The sequence below is a fragment of the Nerophis ophidion genome, linkage group LG29 (assembly GCF_033978795.1).
Source record: "Nerophis ophidion isolate RoL-2023_Sa linkage group LG29, RoL_Noph_v1.0, whole genome shotgun sequence".
Lineage (NCBI taxonomy): Eukaryota > Metazoa > Chordata > Actinopteri > Syngnathiformes > Syngnathidae > Nerophis > Nerophis ophidion.
The window spans coordinates 2,025,440-2,047,511 of record NC_084639.1 but is presented as its reverse complement, the minus strand read 5'-3'; the positions used below and the strand labels follow the sequence as shown (position 1 = coordinate 2,047,511).

General features: G+C 40.1%; 1 protein-coding gene across 1 annotated transcript in view; it reads left to right on the top strand.

Annotated features, from left to right (window-relative positions):
* LOC133546221 (nuclear cap-binding protein subunit 1) overlaps positions 1-20,458 on the top strand; it is a 30,741-nt gene extending 10,283 nt beyond the window's left edge. The window contains exons 10-23 of the mRNA XM_061892119.1: positions 17-80; positions 177-287; positions 4,955-5,019; positions 5,098-5,160; positions 5,236-5,310; positions 8,477-8,580; positions 8,667-8,789; positions 8,905-9,007; positions 11,030-11,123; positions 11,187-11,290; positions 11,359-11,476; positions 14,550-14,690; positions 18,513-18,626; positions 19,988-20,458. Of these exons, the coding sequence (XP_061748103.1) occupies positions 17-80; positions 177-287; positions 4,955-5,019; positions 5,098-5,160; positions 5,236-5,310; positions 8,477-8,580; positions 8,667-8,789; positions 8,905-9,007; positions 11,030-11,123; positions 11,187-11,290; positions 11,359-11,476; positions 14,550-14,690; positions 18,513-18,626; positions 19,988-20,101 (1,393 nt within the window). The 3' untranslated portion in view covers positions 20,102-20,458. The remainder of the gene's footprint in view (positions 1-16; positions 81-176; positions 288-4,954; positions 5,020-5,097; positions 5,161-5,235; positions 5,311-8,476; positions 8,581-8,666; positions 8,790-8,904; positions 9,008-11,029; positions 11,124-11,186; positions 11,291-11,358; positions 11,477-14,549; positions 14,691-18,512; positions 18,627-19,987) is intronic.
* Positions 20,459-22,072: the final 1,614 nt, after the last annotated feature.

Genomic DNA, 22,072 nt, shown 5'->3' with positions numbered 1-22,072 from the left:
ATGGTTTACTTTGCAGTGCCGCCCAGCTACTCAGCTACCCTGGGAAAAACAAGATCCCACTCAACTATCACATTGTGGAGGTGCGGACGCTTCTTTCACATCCTTGACAAATGCAAAAACAAAATACAGATTTCGTATTTATTCTCAATTCATCCCCTCTGTTTTGTTCTCCGCAGGTGATTTTTGGAGAACTTTTCCAGTTGCCCATGGCACCTCACATTGACGTAATGTACACCTCGCTGCTGATTGAACTGTGCAAACTGCAGCCAGGCTCGCTACCACAAGTTGTATCCTTGAACTGGTTTTATTTATTTAGTTTCTTTACACGGGTAGGTTAAATTGAGAACGCCATTTTTAATTTACAAAGACGACCTGGCCAAGAGGCAGCAAAAAGGCAAATACATGCAGGAGGACATGTCAAGAACTCCTGACATGAATGTATAGGCTATTGTAGAAAGATAAATGGCTAAAAGCAGGGGCAAATATATTGGATTTCTGTTTTGAAAGATAGGGGAAAATTGGTTGTTTTAGGGTGAGAAGCCAAAAGGCTGAGCAAACATGCTTTTGGGATTAGGAGGCTGATGGGGTTTTTTGACAGAAGTTATCACAGCTGGAATAATGTCATAATTGTCATGCAATGTATTTGTTAAAAGAGAGTGAAAAAATGTGAAAAGCAAACTTTATTTTGTTGCTTATTTGCTGTTTTTTATTACAAATTGAAGCCGCCTGCAAGTGCTTTTAGATGGGGAAAGGGCCAAAGTCTCCAGTAAATTTCTTCAAGGATGTATCGAGTATACTTGTTAGCTAGTGCTGCACTATTTTGAGATAAAACTTTGATGCAATTTTTCTCTCCAGGATTGCGATTCAATGTATGCATTTTATGTATAAAATATAAAAATCGCAAAACTGCGAAAATAAGTGAAAGAAGACATTTTACTTATAGACTGTCAATCAGCATATTCTTTTCTCAAGGTGCCAAAGAAAGCACACATTAGAACAATATGCAATAATTTGCTTCAGCAAATATTTGGCTTTATGCAAACAGACTCAGAGCTTTTGTCTCCATCATGCTTTTAAACTGAATAAATATTCAATAAAAACTAAACGGCTAAACAGACTCTATAACTCCACTCTGATGTCTTGGTGAGTTTACCGAGTAATTTGTGAAACTGAAACAATACAAACAGTAATTTTCGTAAATGTGTTAACATATTAGCTAATGGCGCTAACGTCATTACATTATAAAAGCACATACAAATATAAAACACTCCTAGAGACATCCCCTATGGGATAGTTTAGTAAGTAACAAATGTTAAGTTATGTTGTAAAACTTACAAATGTTACTTGGCGGGATGAATGAACAATCCATTCGGGCAGAAATGCCCTGGATGGTTTTACAACTAGTTCAAGGCATTAAAACAGGAAGTACGTTTTCAACCCGCAACACCTGCAGTGTGCGTACTCCTCCAAAACATGGCGCCATATAGGTCTGGGCGATATGGCCTTTTATTAATATCTCAATATTTTTAGGCCATATCACGATACACGATATCCATATTTTTGCCTTAGCCTTGAATGAACACTTGATGCATATAATCACAGCAGTATGATGATCCTATATGTTTACATTAAAAATTCTTCTTCATACTGCATTAATACATGCTGATTTTAAACTTTCATGCTAAGAGGGAAAGCACTACTAAGTCAATTTACCAAAACTGTATTTAATAAACAGTTATTAAGCAGTGGCACAAACATTCATGTCATTTCCAAAACAGAAAGTGCAAGATTTTCAGAGACATTTTAAAACAAGCTATGAGTGCATGATGTCACTAAGATGACATATCCAAAACAACACTAAATCTAAAGTGCACTTTTTGTACAGAACGCCACTACAATAGTTTAAAACAAATAAAGTGTGGCACCGAACTGAGATGGTGACATGCAGAGTTTCAAGCAAACCTTATCCTCTAACGGGTGACTTTTCAAATGATGCTACATTAGCAGTGGTGCTACTTTTTGAGGCAACGCTTTTGCCGCATAATTGTTCAACATCTTACCGCTTGAAGCCAAACCACCGCCAAACGATGGACCCCGTGCTGTTTTTCTTGGGAATTAATTCTTCTTTCATTTGTTACCAGATTCGCACCTTCTCTCTCTCGTATTACCACTCACACCGCACCTTTAGCATCACAGCTAACGTTTCCATGTTGCTACCTGTCTGCTCTGCGGTAGCGTGTGACGTTGCACATGTGACGTACGTAAGAAGGTTCGCTTGTTTTAAGCGTCTGTGAAAAGGAGAGACAACAAAGAGTGGGAAACACATGTAGTGTAATGCCCACAGCTAAAAGCAACTGCGTGAGAACGTACACTCTAATATCACGATATAGTCATTTTCTATATCGCACAGAGACAAACCTGGGCGATATATACTCGATATATCGCCCAGCCCTAGCGCCATAGCACAACCAAAAGCGCACCTTTAATGAAAACTATTTAACACAATACATAATGGCCGTTGGAGAAGAAAATTAGCCGCACCATTGTATAAGTTGCAGATTCCAAAGCTAAGGAAAAATTTAGCAGCTTGTAATTTGTCATTTACGTGAATGTGAACAATTTCATTGGTCCACCATGATCCCTTCCGCTAATTCATTGGTCTCATGTGACAAGGCTACATTTAGTTGCGGCATGTAAAGCCCGTGAACCCAGAGAATCCATTAATCAGTCGCAGTATTGTATACAGGGCAGGGTTTAAAAGTGTAGGGAAAAAGTAGGAGCTTATAGGTCGGAAATTCTAGTACTATAGTTTGGCCTTCTGTAGTTTTATGTAAATATCCAGTTTTTTAGGCCTTGTCCACACGAACACAGATACTAAATAAACATGTACTTATGTTTGCTTTTAGGCTTCTTGTCCATACTTTTGTCTTTGAAAACGCAGACTTTTGCAAACCCTGGCCAAAGTGAAGAGATCCAAAACTCTGCGCTTAGCTTATGCGTGTACACGGCACAAACAGAGACTTGCGATGACGCCACGGATGTACGCTGTCATTTACAAAGCTCAACAACGCTGCCTTTAAACACGCTGTAAGAGGAATTACTGTATGTTTGAACGTAAATATGCTGCTATTTTCACTTTACATTGATTAAAAAGACAACAAATTGGGCTTTGTGACACTCCCTCCAGCGCTAATGAGAGCCAGATACGATTGCTGTCGAACCTCCACCTGAGTCATGAGTGTAGAGCAGGGGTGTCAAACTCAAATACAGAGTGGGCCAAAATTTAAAACCAAACAAAGCCGCGGGCCGAGGTTGAACAAATTAACCTTTTAATAGGGACCCAAACAAGTTTTGCATTGAATATTGAACAAGCAAGGCTTAAATAACTTTATAGTGACATGCAAAATCCAGTTTCAAATAATTAATTAAAAAATATCAATGGCATATCAAATTAAATTTTAATAAAAATTGAATGCCTCTTTTCGGCGGTGGGGTTGAGGTGTACGGGGTTTGGTGGTAACGGGGGTGTATATTGTAGCGTCCCGGAAGAGTTAGTGCTGCAAGGGGTTCTGGGTATTTGTTCTGTTGTGTTTAAATGATAAATGGGTTGTACTTTTATAGCGCTTTTCTACCTTCAAGGTACTCAAAGCGCTTTGACACTACTTCCACATTTACCCATTTACACACACATTCACACACTGATGGAGGGAGCTGCCATGCAAGGCGCCAACCAGCACCCATCAGGAGCAAGGGTGAAGTGTCTTGCTCAGGACACAACGGACGTGACGAGGTTGGTACTAGGTGGGATTTGAACCACGGCCACTCTCTCACTGCGCCACGCCGTCCCTAAATTTTTATGAAGTTTTATGTTGTGTTACGGTGCGGATGTTCTCCCGAAATGTGTCATTCTTGTTAGGTGTGGGTTCACAGTGTGGTGCATATTTGTAACAGTGTTAAGGTTGTTTATACGGCCACCCTCAGTGTGACCTGTTTGGCCGTTGACCAAGTATGCATTGCATTCACTTGTGTGTGTGTGTATAAGCCGCATATATTATGTGACTGGGCCGGCACGCTGTTTATATGGAGGAAAAGCGGACGTGGAGACAGGTTGTAGAGAACGCCAAAGGCAGTGCCTTTAAAGCCCCACCCCAAATATTGTTGTCCCGGATGAAATTCGGGAGGGGCACTGAACTTCGGGAGTCTCCCGGGAAAATCGGGAGGGTTGGCAAGTAAGAGTATTAGCGGTGAATGTGGTCTTACAGCGGCGGGCCAGCCCTAATGTTAATTTGATATTGTCTCAAGGGCCAAGTGAAATTACACGGCAGGCCAATTTGGCCCGCGGGCCAGAGTTTGACACCCCTGGTGTAGAGGGTGTAGAGTAGGGGGCTTAGCCCGCAGCCCTAGGGGGAGCTGGTGCTGATGCTGATTGGTGCTGATGCTGATTAATGCTGAGAGGTGGGAGCCTATTCTTATACTCTGAGAGCGATTTGTCAGGAAGTCCAGGATCCAGTGGCAGATGGAGGATGAAAGTCCCAGCCCCGTCAGTTTGGGCACCACCAGCCTGTGGGGGAGGATGGTATTGAACGCCGAGCTAAAATCAACAATCTCACTTATTTATCATAAAATCTCCCTTATTTTGAAATCCGTATGTTGACAGGTACGGTACCTAGAAGTCTCTTGAATACTTGTTAAATATAGCGACAATGTTGCTTTGTCTTTTTATTCTCTGGCGGACCAGGTGCATTTATCATTTGTTTATGGATGAGGGCAGGTAGTGGAAAATCTGTTTGTGAAAAATAAATGAATGTTTGGAAAACATTGTGACTATTTAAAAAAAATTGAGTAAAGGTAAGTAGTAACTAGATAATAAGGAGGTAATTTAGTTCAAAGACTTTTTGGGAGAAAGAGATTTTTCACAACTAACTGTTGACTATAACTTTAACACCGACCCCAGTTGGCCCAAGCCACAGAGATGCTCTACATGCGACTGGACACCATGAACACCACCTGTGTCGACAGGTAGGGTCTCTGCTCTCCCCTCCCTGCTAACACCGGGCCACTGCCTTCTGTCTGACCGTGGTGCCTTCCCATTTCCAGACTCATCAACTGGTTCTCCCACCACCTGAGCAACTTCCAGTTCCGATGGAGCTGGGATGACTGGTGAGCGGCTTTTTAAAAGATCGATGACCCGTTTCTGCAGTCTTGATTAAAATGTTTTTTTTTTTTTTCATAAAGGGCTGACTGTTTGACTGTGGATCTGGATAAACCCAAACCTAAATTTGTCAAAGAGGTTCTGGAAAAGTGTATGAGGTATGCAATGTTTGGTTGTTTTTAATCTCCAGCTTTGTTGGACGTATAGTCAAAATCTGTTCAACAATGTCGGGACATTTTGCAATAAATATCGTACCGATAATTATCAGGGAAATATGACCTCATACCAATTAATCCCATAACATTGAAAAACAGATCAGATTAATTCAAAGAAAATATTCAAATGAGGTATGATTAGCAGATTACCCGTACTGTGCTGTAGGTTTGCCAGGGTAATCAAATCAAACAAACTTTATTCATAGAGCACTTTTGATACACATGCAAGTGAAGTGAAGGGAATTATATTTATATAGCGCTTTTCCTCTCGTGATTCAAAGCGCTTTACATTGTGAAACCTAATATGTAAGTTACATTTAAACCAGTGTCGGTGGCACTTAGTGCAGGTGGGTAAAGTGTCTTGCTCAAGGACACAACGGCAGTGACCAGGACGCGGAAGCTGGGATCAAACCTGGAACCCTCAAGTTGCTGGCACGGCCACTCTACCAACCGAGCTATACCGCCCCACAAGTGGCAAACACAAAGTGCTGTACAAAAAATAGAAGAGAAAAAACATGCACACATGCACACACACACACACAGCACTATTGACAATAACAAAGCAAAAACAAAATTGAGGATTTGCGGTAAGACGCCACCGTGGAGGCTTCCACACTGGAGAATAACTCAAGTTAAATAGTGTAAAACATGATCAAATATATGTAAAAATAAAATATAAGTAATACATTAATATGGTGATTTAAAAAAACATAACATTGAGAGAATAATACTAGTATTAGTAATAATTGAGATAGAAAACAACACATTAAATAATAAAAAGCAAGAATTCAACATGATCAGTAAAAAGGTGTGTTTTCCTTTTTTTTTTGTAATTTCAAGTGCTCCTTTTCTCCAAAGTGCAGCCTTTTGCAAACTTCCCCCATGGTCAAACAGTGTAAACAAAGGCGGCGGCGATCGTGCGCTATTTGCTCCAAGTGTTCTGTAAACAGTGCGCTGCAACACATTAAACCTTATCAGCCACCTGAAATGCCAGCAGCATTACTACAAAAGTGTTTTTGAACGCCTAGTTGACACCTGTGCTGCTAAAGAAGCCGGGGTTTCCCCGACATGTAACTGATCATGACCAACTGCCAAGGCACGATCAGTTTCAAAGATAAGAAACATTTACATGAAAGCCCTTTTTTTTATCATGAAATAAAATTTTAACAGTATTTTGTATAATTGGATATACTGTACATAGTCTATTATTTATGCACTATTGGCCATAATAAGTTTGGAAAAACATCTTCAATATCATAAAAATTTTCCTCTATGCGTTATTTTAAGGTGCATCTAAATCTGGAGCCTATCCCAGTTGCACTCCAACAAAGCAACAATTTCTTTCATTTTCTTTGGCACTCCTGACATTTAAATGTGCGTGCCACAGAGGTTGGGAATTACTGTGCTGGTGTATGTTAGTACTGTAGTAGGGATGTAACGGAAATAATAGATAGATAGTACTTTATTGATTCCTTCAGGAGAGTTCCTTCAGGAAAATTAAAATTCCAGCAGCAGTGTACAGAGTTGAGATCAATTTAAATAAAGGTAAATAATGGGGGTTTGAATGGAAACAAAATAGAGAAATATTACAGTAAGAATAAAAACTAAAAAGCAACAATGGGAATAAAAATATAACAGTAAAATAAGAATATAACAAGACAAAGTAGGCAGTAGTGACCATGTTATGAAAATGAGAACCACGGTAAAACTCCCAACGGTTAGTTTTACCCTTTTTATATTAAAATCATCGAAAAACCAAGATTTATAACTGCAGTTTGATAAATTCACAAACTGACTGGCGCCAGGTCGTTAACTTAAATGCTAACATGAAAACAAGACACGTTAACATGTTTCTTTATTAAGAAAAGCCATAACCCAATCTAACCATATGTAAACACATTACTATCTGAGCAACTGTGATAATTCATTGTGCACATTGGAACTAGGAGCTGTGCTGTCTTAGTACAATGATTGTTCTATTTGGTTTGTACGGTGCGTTCAAGGACCGCTGAACAAAGTAGGACTCCACAAGGTCCACCAAAAATAATAATACATTTTGTGGAGGAGTTCAAGTACCTCAAAGTCTTGTTCACGACTGACGGAAGAGTGGATCTTGGGATCGACAGGCGGATCGGTGCGGCGTCTTCAGTAATGCGGACGCTGTATCGATCCTTTGTGGTGAAGAAGGAGCTGAGCCGGAAGGCAAAGCTCTCAATTTACCGGTCGATCTACATTCCCATCCTCCCCTATGGTCACGAGCTTTGTGTTATGACCGAAAGGATAAGATCACGGGTACAAGCAGCCGAAATGAGCTTCCTCCGCCGGGTGGCAGGTCTCTCCCTTAGAGATAGGGTGAGAAGCTCTGCCATCCGGGAGGAGCTCAAAGTAAAGCCACTGCTCTTCCACATGGAGAGGAGCCACATGAGGTGGTTCGGGCATATGCTAAGGGTGCCACCCGAACACCTCCCTAAGCGCAGGTAGGAGGCCACGGGGAAGACCCAGGACACTTTGGGAGGACTATGTCTCCCAGCTGGCCTGGTATAGCCTCGGGATCCCCCGGGAGGAGCTGGACAAATTGGCTGGGGAGAGGGAAGTCTGGGATTCCCTGCTTAGGCTGCTGCCCCCGCTACCCGACCTCAGATAAGCGGATGAAGATGGATGGATGGATGGACGTTGAAATAAATGTTGAAGTGCTACTGTACAAAGCAATATTTAAAACAATAAAATCTTAGCCATTAAAGCAGATTAAACCATCCATACATCCATTTTCTATCCCTTGTCTCTCTTGGGGTCAAACATTAGGACTAAAACGCCATCGGTGAAGCATAAGAAACACAAAACGTGTTAAATAATGTGTCTTATTTATTGTAGTTATTTAATAAAACTCAGTCAAAGGATTTCAGTGTGTGTATAAGTACTTTTTGATCACAATAAACAATACCGCGATGATAACTGTGTGAATTTTAGGCACAATAACAGCGATATGAAAGGTTTTTATTGTTGCATCCTTGTATGATGTGCACAGGTCAACGGGTAATTGCACCCACATGACATGATCGGCCGAGTGTGAGGACGCCCTTAATGACCGTGTCTTCCCTGCCTTTTGCAGATTGTCTTACCACCAGAGGATAGTGGATATTGTCCCGCCCACCTTCTCGGCCCTCATCCCGGCCAATCCCATCTTCATTTACAAATACACTGAAGAAAACGCCTGTAAGCCGTTGGCTGGTTTAAACACCAAACCATAAAGAAAGGTGGCGTCACTTCAACGTGAATAACCCAACCTTTCCACCTGGCAGCTTCGTTGCTGGGCTATCCCATCTCCATCACTGTCGGCAACGCCATCAAGAACCGAGCGTCCAACGAGGAGATCCTGGCCGTCCTCAAAGACGTGCCCAACCCAAACCAGGACGACGACGACGGTCGGTTCTGTTGCTTATATTTGTCGTGCATTGTGGTGGTTCAACATCTTTACATAGGAGATTATTAAACATGAGTGTTCTTTTTGATAAAAGTTTGTCTTTCGTCTCTTCCCAGATGAAGGCGAGAGCTTCAACCCCCTGAGGGTGGAGGTATTCTTGCAGACGCTTCTTCACCTGGCAGCCAAGTCCTTCAGCCACTCTTTCAGCGCCCTCGGAAAGTACGTTCACCGCTTTAAAAAGACTTGGGCCTCATAATAACATTGGTTTTGATTTATTTATTTATTTATTTAACATATGTTAAAAAGTTACATCAGCGTTTTTCAATCATTTTTGAGACAAGGCACATTTCTTTCATTGAAAAAATGCGGAGGCACACCACCAGCAGAAATAAAAAAATTAAAAAACGAAACTCAGTTGGCAGTAAAAAGTCGATTTCGCAATTGTTGGATATGACTTTAAACCATAACCAAGCATGCATCACTATAGTTCTTGTCTCAAAGTAGGTGTACTGTCACCACCTGCCACAACACACCCTGACTTATTTGGAGTTTTTTTATGTTTTCCTGTCTGTAGTGTTTTACTTCTTGTCTTGCGCTCCTATTTATGTGGCTTTTGCTCTTTTTTGGTATATTCCTGTAGCAGTTTCATGTCTTCCTTTGAACGACATTTCCCGCATCTACTTTGTTATGGCAATCAATAATTTTTCAGTTGTTTTTATCCTTCTTTGTGGGGACATTGTTGATTGTCATGTCATGTTCGGATGTATATTGTGGACGCCGTCTTTGCTCCACTGTAAGTCTTTGCTGTCGTCCAGTATTGTGTTGTTACTTACATTGTAGCCAGTTCAGTTTTAGTTTTGTTCCACATAGCCTTCCCTAAGCTTCAATGCCTTTTCCTAGTGGCACTCACCTTTTTGTTTATTTTTGTTTTAAGGATTTGACACCTTTTTTACCTGCACACTGCCTTTCGCTGTTTCCGACATCTACAAAGCAATTAGCTACCGGCTGCCACCTACAGATATGGAAGAGTATTACACGGTTACTCTGCCGAGCTCTAGACAGTACTGATACTCAACAACAACACATCATTTTCAGACTGTAATTACTGGTTTTCAAATAAAAATTTTAACCCAAAAAGGTGAAATTAGATCATCTCCCACGGCACACTAGTTGAAAAACACTGGTTACATTTGCACAATTCAACATATCTGAAAAGAAGAAGTAGTAGTTTCCAAACACTTTAATGCGAATGCATGCTTTTATTTTCTTTTAACCAAGGATCAGCATGATGACCAACATTAAAATGCAGTAGCATAGTAGGCCTAACTATTCATGAAAAAAAAGGCAGACATTGTATTTAATATTTTGACCACTGTAATATTACACACAGTTTGAACAGTGACACTGTGTTTGAATATTTCATTTATTTTTGGGGTGTACCACTGGATGGATCTTAGTGGTACACGTACCACAGTTTGAGAATCACTGAGTTAGACTATTGTAATACTCTCTGGATTTCCTAAGCAAACATATATTTTAGAATTCTGCAATTATGACAAACTCAGCTACACACCTGAGGGCGGGACCATATTACACCAGTTTTAAAGGTGAAACTACATTGGCTCCCCATCCATTTCAGGGTGGATTTTAAATGTTCTATTATTAGTTTTTAAATGTCTCGGTTTATGTCCACAACCTTCTACTATCCGGGAGAGAGGCATGATTTCTAATCTAGAATGAACTTTTACCAACTCCGAGGCAATGCAGCAGCTCAGTATGTCAATATTACAGTTAAAGTACCAATGATTGTCACACACACACTAGATGTGGCGAAATGTGTCTTCTGCATTTGACCCATCCCCTTGTTCACCCCCTGGGAGATGAGGGGAGCAGTGGGCAGCAGCGGTGCCGCGCCCGAGAACCATTTTTGGCGATTTAACCCTCAATTCCAACCCTTGATGCTGAGTGCCAAGCAGGGGAGGCAATCGGTCCCATTTTTATAGTCTTTGGTATGACTCGGCCGGGGTTTGAACTCCCAACCCTCCGATCTCAGGGCGGACACTCTAACCACGAGGCCACTGAGCAGCAAATGCCAGTTAACTGTCTGTGATCACAGCGCTGGTACAAAATAATTAGTCTGCATTAGCACTTATAAGAACAATATCAATAGTACTCCGTTAATTGTGTCACTGTGTCACTCATTGTTGAGTGAGGGAGTAAACTGTTGTCTGCAATCTGCAGGTTTCACGAGATCCTGAAGAACCTGGCGGAGAGCGACGAGGGCAAGCTGCACATCCTCAAAGTGGTCCATGAAGTGTGGAAGAACCACCCGCAGGTACGACGTGAGCGTTCACCTCACGGGTAACCTTCCTGCTCACCGGGCCGTTTTCTCTTGCAGATGACCGCCGTTTTGGTGGACAAAATGATCCGGACGCAGATCGTGGACTGCGCCGCCGTGGCCAACTGGCTCTTCTCCCAGGACATGGCTCACGAGTTCACCAGGTAGCTCACGACGGCCATGGTCTTCCTCATCCACAAGCCAAACCACGTTGCATTTGTTTCGCATGCAGACTTTACATTTGGGAGATCCTGCACTCCACCATCCGGAAGATGAACAAACATGTCCAGAAGATCCAGAAGGAGCTTGAGGAGGCCAAGGACAAGCTGGAAAAACAGCAACATAAGAGGGTAGGTCATCTTTTCCCTCCTCGTCGCACTCATGCTTGTGGTGTTGTATGGCGAAAGCCACTTATTGTATTTTGTTGTGCACCCCAGAGGTCAATCCGGGTACCAAAATTATTCAATTCATATATTTAACGACATCTGTATTGCCTCAAACTAATACAGTTTACAGATGACTGCATTGTGCTCAGGGGAAAAGCACAGCAAGTAATGAAAACTATTACTGTAGAATATAAACAAACAGATTATCTTTGAATTTAAGCAAAGCCAAAGTTATGTTATTCAGAAACACGCACAGTCGAGCAGGGCAAATTCCCTGTGTGTTAAACATACTTGGCCAATGATTCTCATTCTGTAAAGATACTTAAACCTAAATAGGTGGTTCAGATCAGGGGTGCCCCAGGTGAATTATATTTATATAGTGCTTTTCTCTAGAGACTCTTTTAAATAATGAACCCCATTATGTACATATTTGAGATACATTTAAACCAGTGTGGTTGGCACTGGGAATCGCTCGGTAAAGTGTCTTGCCCAAGGACGCAACGGCAGCGGGGATCAAACCTGAAACCCCTCAAGTTGGTGGCCCGGCCGCTCTACCAACCGAGTCATGCCACCACAACAAGTGGGGCCCGTGGACCAATATATGGGTCCTTTAGTAATTAAATTGAGGTTATTTGTGTTTCACACTTAAAATTAGAGTGGCATGATCCTAAACTGACATAGAATATCTGTGTGTTATCAGCAATAAAACAAGTATCGGATCATATCAGTTTGCTTTTAAAATGTCCGATACAAACAGTTCTGCAGAGTGTTTACGTGTGCAAAGCTGGACAGCTAGTTAACATCTAAATGTTCTCTAATAAGCACATAAGGTTGGTCTTTTCTTCTATTTTAGTCAGGTCATTTAGAAGAAGTAAACATGCTAGGCTATAAGCTACGAGGAGATAGCAGCTACAAAACAGTGAAGCCCACAATAGCACACAATACTCGGATGACAGGGGAAGCAAAACTATAACAGTGCAATACATGTTCATAACATGGTCACTACTGCCGAGTTTCTTTTGTTATATTCTTATTTTACTGTTATATTGTTATTCTCATTGTTGCTTTTTATTTGTATTCTTATTGTAATATTTTTATATTTTCTTTCCATTTATACCCCCATTATTTGCTTTTTACTTTTTAAATTCAATCTCAATTCTGTACACTGCTGCTGGAATTTTAATTTTCCTGAGGAACTCTCCTCAAGGAATCAATAAAGTACTGTCCAACTATCTACAAGCCAGACATACGTTGTAAATGTCCTTGATTGATCAATATTGCAGTGAAAAATGGCACATTTTTCAATATAAGCAAGTATCAAATAATTATAGTTGCATTTTACTGACACATACAACGTTGCCAAAGCAGAAGTGAGTTAGCAAGTATCCTTTAACAATCATGTCCGCATCATTTAACTAATTGCATCATAAGCTTGACTTCACAAATTATTTTGGCCAATAAGTGTTGCAAAAAAACAATAACCACTCTACTTAAAAGACCGTATAAGTCCATACAGGACGGTTAATAATAAATAGGTTAGTGTTATTTATACCTAACATTGTTCCCTTTTAACTCATTTCACTACATCATTCCACAATACAAAATAATACAAGAACTGTATGTTGGATTCCTGCTGATATTTTACTGGACTATTATTGGTGACCAATTGGATTTAAGAAAAAGTTCTACTTAAAATCGCATGTTCACTTTGGCCCTTGGAGGCCAAAAGTTTGGGCATCCCGATGTAAATAGTGACATGATACAATAAAACACATATATTAGATAGTAAAATGAGCTGGAAACCACATATTAAGTAAATACAACATAAAATGGCAAAATACACTTACATTTTGAATAGTCCCATAGTCTGTACTAAGGATGTAACGACAATCGGTATTAATACTCCCAACAGTTGGTTTGACAATTTTAAATATATGTTATGGAAAAACCAAACCATGATAAACTCACACACTCACTGGCACCAACTTACTAGCTTAAATGCTTACATGAAAACACGAGACGATAACCTCTTTCCCCATTAAGAGACAACATACCCCAATCCAAACTTAAATACACTTATTAGTGTCAGGTTCAAACACTGATGACATCTATTACACAGACAACAAAGCAAGGAATTAAATTTGGCTCAATGAGGAGAGCGCGTACACCTGTACCCTTGTACAGTGTTCCACCACGCTCTGACGAAAGATTGTACACCGCCTCTTTTATTTGGACTTTCCCTGATTACATGGCAACAGCTGTTTCTAAAGGAAGGGGGTCGTAAACAGCCGCTGCCTTTGTCACAAAACAGTTCAAAGAAAAGGTGCCTGGAGGGGAGTCAGGTCCTGCTTCCTCTCCGCTTTGTAGATCTCGGGTCAAGACAAAATCTTCCTGTGGATTACAATACATCAAAGAAACCCCTCCCGTCTCCTCCCATTGTATACAGTGGAGTTTTACAAGCCTTTTGCATGGTAGGATCAAAGACAACTTTTGTCCTCTCGCAGGGCGAGCTGAACTCAATGTAAGACGTTTTGTGATTACTTAGATACAATTTTTCTGACAATTAGTGTCCAAGCAACTGAGATATTTAGTTGTGTACATTAAACATTAGAGGAATACGTGACCAAGGTGTTTTTACGGTGCGTTCAAGGACCGCTGAGCAGATAGGACGCCACAGCCCCCGCTAAAACATGCTAAATGCTCCGCTCTTGTCATTTTTAATACAAAGGAGTGTACAGTAAAGTAGTAGACCCGCTGTGGAAGTGCTAAAAACTACAAAATGGTTGACGGAGTAGAGAGGTTGTCGAAGTGGAGGCACGTATATAAGACCGGCCAGAAAGCAGCTTGAGGATGGTCTGTAAAACCTGATCTATGCCACATTGTGAGCAAAAAACCACCATGACATTTTATGTAGACCACAAGGAAGTATTTAAATGACAAGATGATCCCTTTAGGAAAGGAAGAAGACACCATCTGGTGAATTGTGCTGTGCATGTGACTGAAATGAATGTGGTGTGACCCCGCCTCCTGCTGGCAGAGGGACAGCGGCGACGACGAGGACATGGAGAAGAACAGCGAGGACGAGGAGGGCCAGCTGGAGGAGCAGATTGAGCGGCTCCAGGAGAAGGTGGAGTCGGCCCAGAGCGAGCAGAAGAACCTTTTCCTCGTCATCTTCCAGGTGCCTCAAACAGTTCCAGTCACACCTTGAAGTAGAGCACATGCCGTCTCAATTATAAATAACTCCATTCTTTTTAGTCATGGTTAATCACAGGTTAGCACTTGAACAAATGAACAAATGCCATTTTATTGTGGGAAGTCAATACATTTTAATGTATTTGTTCAACAAAGTACTGCAGGGTTTATTCAGCATAGAACTGGTCACTGACTCTATAACAGCCTTTCAGCTAACCAAAGGTAAACAGTGATTAATCTGCCCACATCAGGGGTGTCCAAAGTGCAGCACGCTGATTCATTTTTTTTTTTGGGGTCCTCAGTAGACCATAAAACATTAAATAAACGTATTAGTACCGAGATGTTATAAGTAAAGCTGTAAGTAATTCACAATTTTGAATTGGGATTAATCACAAGTATTAGTGTGAACTTGCTCGCATGATTTTCATCAACTTAAAATGTTATTGTTAGATTTGATACAAGGCAAAGGAGCAAAATAAATTGCGTGATTAATGCAATTTTTTGTGATTAATCGCATGAGTTAACTCGTCATTTTTGACAACCCTAGTATTGGATTAGAGCAGGGGTGTCAAACATTGATTTGATTTTATATACCGTATGTCCTTGAATTGCCGCAGGACATATAGTATTCGCCTTCCTTGAATTACTGCCGGGTCAAACTCGCTTCGCAAAATAATTAGCGCGTGCTTAGTATTACCGCCTGGTAAAACTCGGGATCCAGGCTCGGGATCTTTCTGTGTGGAGTTTGCATGTTCTCCCCGTGAATGCGTGGGTTCCCTCCGGGTACTCCGGCTTCCTCCCACTTCCAAGGACATGCACCTGGGGATAGGTTGATTGGCAACACTAAAATTGGCCCTAGTGTGTGAATGTTGTCTGTCTATCTGTGTTGGCCCTGCGATGAGGTGGCGACTTGTCCAGGGTGTACCCCGCCTTCCGCCCGATTGTGGCTGAGATGGGCGCCAGCGCCCCCCGCGACCCCGAAAGGGAATAAGCGGTAGAAAATGGATGGATGGATGGACATATATAGCATCATCTATGTAAATACAAATAGTTGCTATTGTGACATCTAGTGGACACATTTAGAACAGCAGTTTGTTTCATTCAAAAATTTGGGCTGATTTTTATACTTGGCAAACTCCTCCCGCGGGCCGGATCAAACCTGTTCCTGGCCGTATGTTCGACACCCCTGCATTACACCTATTTTCTTGTCAGCTATAAAAACCCAAAAGCTAACATGGATGTTTATTCAGCTGGCTTCGCACACATTGAACTAAATTGGTTTGATTTGAGCATCTTTATTGTACAAAATGTATCAAAGTGTCCCTCGCCTCCTTCCATTTTACTCGCGAGAAAAGGTTTGGACACCCCTGGCGTAGATACATAATTAATGGGAATGATCACATGAGTTAACTTCTTTTTGACAGCACCTTTTTTCACACTTGTTACGAGTGTAAAAACAAGTTGGTAATAGCATAAAAACACTTGTTTGTTACTCTTAGGACAAAGAACGGTCAAATGTAAAAATACAGAATTTCAAGTCATACCAAAGACTATAAAAAAATGGGACCCATTGCCTCCTTGCTAGGCACTCGGCATCAAGGGTTAGAATTGGGGGTTAAATCACCATAAATGATTCCCGGGCGCAGCACCGCTGCTGCCCACTGCTCCCCTCACCTCCCAGGGGGTGATCAAGGGGATGGGTCAAATGCAGAGGACAAATTTCACCACACCTGGTGTGTGTGTGACAATCATTGGTACTTTAACTTTTCCCTACTACAGAGCGCACCGAGATAAAGCCGCACACACTAAATTTCAGAGGAAAAAAATATTTTTACACGTCAGACTTATAAGCCGCAGATATATACGTTAAAAAATGACTTATTTACACAAAAATATTTTGTAAATGTTTATTTACATACCTTAATTGTTGCCAAACGGTGTCTGTAACAAGGCAGTAAAACGGCTGATCAAACAAAACAGAAGTCATCATCATGGACCCACAAGTGGCGGAAGCTAGCTCTCCAATCACCCAAACAGACTCAATAACTCCATAGTCACATATTGATGATTTTATGAAACTAAAACAACACAAAAAGAAAGTTAATAGTTGTAAGTTAATACAGACACAACACAGACACTGTGTAAACGTGTTAGCATATTAGCTAATGCTAGCAACCCTTGCTTGATTACATGTCCAAATATGCATGAAAACACTCCTACAGACTTCACAAATGGGACGGTTTAGTTAGTATGAACAGTTTTGGTTATTTTGTAAAACAAACGTTGCGTGGAGTGACCTCTAAAGCAGTGGTTCTTAACCTTGTTAGGTGTACCGAACCCCGTTAGTTTCATATGAAACTAACGGGGTTCGGTACCTCCAACAATGCTCATATGCACATTCACCGAACCTTTCTTAGTGAAAAATAAATGTTTTGTTTTTTTTCAAATTCAAGACAAAGTTATGTGTTTTTGGTAACACTTTAGTATGGAGACTTAAATTAGAGGTTGTTGGACACCAGGGGAACATATTCTAAGTAACAAAGACTTAATTTGGAGTTATTAGGTTAGGGTTAGAGAGTTAGGGTTATAATGATTACTTAATAAGTACTTAATAATGACTAGTTAAGAGCCAATATGTTATTAATTTGCATGTTAATAAGCAACTAATTAATGGTGAATATGTCCCCCATACTAAAGTGTACCATGTTTTTTTACTGGTCACAAACTGAACCGTGTATGAACATCACCTTGTTCAAACAACAAAACCGACACAGTGCATAAACTCACAACAAATTACACACCTGCAAATCAGTGTGACTTCTGCTGTTGCCGTATCCGTAATACACCGATAGGTAGGAGTTTTTATTGACACGATGAATCGGGTGTGTTTTGACCTCCGTCGAACCCCTGAGGCCGACTTACCGAACCCCTAGGGTTCGATCGAACCCAGGTTAAGAACCACTGCTCTAAAGGCTTAGTGGCCACATGCGTGGACGGCACCTTTCAGCTCATATTTCCAAAATTGTGGACACTGCTGAATTGGGGTCTTATGGCCGCTTATGTGGACACTTATACTGCCATCTGGTGGTGTCAGAAGTGTATAACATACAATGGAATTGGGGGGGAGTGTAAAAATAAGAATTTAATGTCACTTCACATGAAGTACACATTTGTGTACTTATGGACTAAGTACATCATATCAAAAGATGATTCTTAGTTTTTATTCTAATCACGGTCCAATGAACCCAAATAGCTAAGAGAAATAAAAAAAAAGCATGTAAACAAACAGCTTGGGCCTTAAGAGGTTAATGAAGAGTAGGAACGCTATGGACGGCTAGAAGACCTCACAAAACTTCTACTTTTGGTTGTAAGCACTAAGTGGAAGGACACAGTGAGCAAACTTGTCCAAACAATCTCTAATTGTTACACAAACAACACAATCTCTCAGTGTATAGGCTTGTTTTTTTTTCTGTTTTATGTTTTTTTTAACTATTTGCATTATGGCCGTCAGAATAAAAATCCATTAATTAGTCGCTGGGTTTAAAACGTAAGAAAAATAGCAGCTTTTATTCCAGAGTGGATGGTATTGTGTGCACATAACTCTGATGCCAAGAGAGATTACTGCATGATGCAAGTCGCTTCACAAGACTGTTTTTGTTGGTTCTATGGTTATCATCACGTTAGTATTTATTTATTTTTTCCATCCAAAAAATCCAGAAATTATTACCATTATTATATTATTTTTGTAGATTTTGAACTTGAATGGGGTTTGTTGTTTTTTCCTCTCACCACATTTGTGGACCGGCAGCGTTTCATCATGCTGCTGACCGAGCATCTCGTCCGCTGCGAGACGGGCAGCGTCAACGTCAGCACGCCGTGGTACAAAAACTGTGTGGAGAGACTGCAGCAGATCTTCCTCATGGTAACACACACACACACACACATAGACACACACACACACACACATTCTTGTATTTCTTACCCTCTTGAGACCTCTGGAAAAAAGACCTACCTCTTTAGGACCACCCTTTCTAGATATATAAAGATTTGTATTTACAACATTAATAATATATACATATATGTTCTGAAAAAGGTCACAATTTCACAAGAAAAACTAAACATGTGCAATTTTATGACAATAGTTGGAATTGTACTTAATAACAGTCGCAATTTTACATCCGGGAGGAGTTCAAAGTAAAAGCGCTGCTCCTGTACATGGAGAGGAGCCAGATGAGGTGGTTCGGGCATCTGGTCAGGATGCCAGCCAAACGCCTCCCTAGGAAGGTGTTTAGGGCACGTCCGACCGGTAGGAGGCCACGGGGAAGACCCAGGACACATGGGAAGACTATGTCTCCCGGCTGGCCTGGGAACGCCTCGGGATCCCCCAGGAAGAGCTGGACAAAGTGGCTGGGGAGAGGGAAGTCTGGGCTTCTCTGCTTAGGCTGCTGCCCCCGCGACCCAACCTCGGATAAGCGGAAGAAGATAGATGGAATTTTAAAAAAAATCTTAACATTTTGGCAATGTTATTAAAAGAGTTGTAATTTTAATCGATAAAGGTCACACTTTTATAAGAAATCTTTAACATTTTGGCAATATTGGAATTTAACTTGACAAAATTGACAAAAATCATAAACGTCTGTTTTACAAAAACTACAACAAAAATGGCAATATTGTGATAAAAGTCAAAATTTTATATGACAAACGTCACCATTTTGCATTAAAAAGCAATACTTTTATGAGAAAATATTGCATTATTACAGAAACAGAAAGAATATGAGCAATTAAGAAATGTTATAAGAAAAAAGTGGAGATGTGAGAAAAAAAATGCTTTTACTTCATTTATTTTGTTTAAATTTTTTTGTTTGTAATTGGTTTTAAATCTTTATTATTTACCCAAAGTTATTACACTATGTCTCTATATACATATTTATTTTTATTAATTTTGTCAAAAGTGGGCAGATTTTAATTCCTTACACACACTTGTTATTTCATATGTTGACCAGTGGGGGAGCACTTTTAAAACCAACACACAGTCAATTTGACAAATCCCTCCTTTTTGGGACCACCCTCATTTTGATAGATTTCACCAGCAGGGGTGCAAATGAGACATTCTCTATTAGATGCAATGCATTTCCGTATTGGGACCATGATTTATGTCCTAACTTGTTCACACCTCCTCATATGGAAGCTACTTTTCCTTGTCGGAGTCTCCAGAAGGGTAGAAATACAAGAACACACACAGTGAAGTATCCCCTTCCTCACTGCATGACTGTCCCTGGGCAGCACCACGGCACCATCCAGCAGTACATGGGAACACTGGAGAACCTGTTGTTCACGGCCGAGCTGGACCACCACATCCTGGCCGTCTACCAGCAGTTTTGCGCCCTTCAGCTGTAAAACAACAACAAAAAAACCCGAAACATTTTGTCGTCCAACGTTGGCTCTTGCATCAAGAATGTCCTCCTGACAAAAAACAGTATTTTCATCCTGTGTTGTGGAAGGTGTCATGTTGGACGTGTAAGTATCCAGAATGCAACAGCGGTCAGCTTATCAACGTCTTTTGATTCTTTCATTTTTCTTTGCGTTTAATCCTCTTTTTTTTTTTTTACGTGGTCACTCTCCTTTTATTAGTTTTATGTGGAATTGGAAAGGAAATAAATCTCCCAAATTCTTTTAACTTTCATCTGCGTGCGTGTTGGAAGAAATGACACCTTGAGCCATGAATGTTAGAACAATAAACACACACACCTGCAATGATCGCCTTTCAATTTTATAACAAAACTTGCACACATTGAATTAATACTGAAAAGCAATACAATAAATGACTGAATTTAGTAGGTGATTGGCAACACTAAATGGTCCCTAGTGTGTGAATGTTGTCTGTCTATCTGTGTTGGCCCGCCTTCTGCCCGAATACTGCTGGGATAGGCTCCAGCAACCCCAAAAGGGACAAGCGGTAGAAAATGGATGGATGTTTAGTAGCTGCAGTGTCAGTCTTAAAACTACTTCAGCATCAATGATGTCATAACTCAGCATTATGAGGTTAATTTGTGTCCATCATAATTTATGTAACTGATATGTTTGTTTAAATTTTGTGAAGTGATTTTTTTAAATGCTGACAATTTCGTTGAAAACATGTTTTTTTTTAATCAAAATGCACATTTTTAAAAATAGTAATACCGATTCAGTAAAAAAAAACAAAAAACTTAAGATCTCAAAATCACAAACTTTTTTTTTGAATGCACTAAAGGAATGTGGGATTTACAATATTAATTATGATCAATAAAACACTGAATATTTAAAATATATGGACGCTGCCATGAATTGATTAACGTGGAGCCCGACTTAAACAAGTTGAAAAACTTATTGGGGTGTTACCATTTAGTGGTCAATTGTACGGAATATGTACTGTACTGTGCTATCTAATAATACAAGTTTCAATCAATCAATGTTCCTCCCCAGATCACCTCCTTGATTGAAATATTGTATAATCAAGCAAGTACAACAAATATGCTATGTTTGATTGAAATTTTTATTATTAGATAGCACAGTACAGTACATATTCTGTACAATTGACCACTAAATGGTAACACCCCAATAAGTTTTTCAACTTGTTTAAGTCGGGGTCCACGTTAATCAATTCATGGTAGAATGCAACAAACTCAACGAAAAATAAACTTCAAGGGTATATATGTATATATATATATATATATATATATATATATATATATATATATATATATATATATATATATATCCATCCATCCATCCATCCATCATCTTCCGCTTATCCGAGGTCGGGTCGCGGGGGCAGCAGCCTAAGCATATATATATATATATTTCCCCCCCCCCACAATATCATGTTAGACCGGCTTGACATCCATTGCTTTCGGTCCCCCACATATGCGGTCCTCTCCAAGATTTCTCATAGTCATCATTGTCACTGTCACCGACGTCCCACTGGGGTGAGTTTTCCTTGCCCTTATGTGGGTCCTACAGAGGATGTCGTTGTGGTTTGTGCAGCCCTTTGAGACACTTGTGATTTAGGGCTATATAAATAAACATTGATTGATTGATATATGTGTGTGTGTGTGTATATGTATATATATATATTTATGTGTATGTGTGTATATATATATATATATATATATATATATATATGTGTTTGTGTGTGTGTATATATATACACACACACAATGTGTGTATATACATATATAAATACGTGTGTGTGTATATATATATATATATATATATATATATATACACACAGACATATATATATATATATACACACGTGTGTGTATACATACATCCATCCATTTCTATCGCTTATTCATATGTGTGTGTATATATACACATGTGTATATA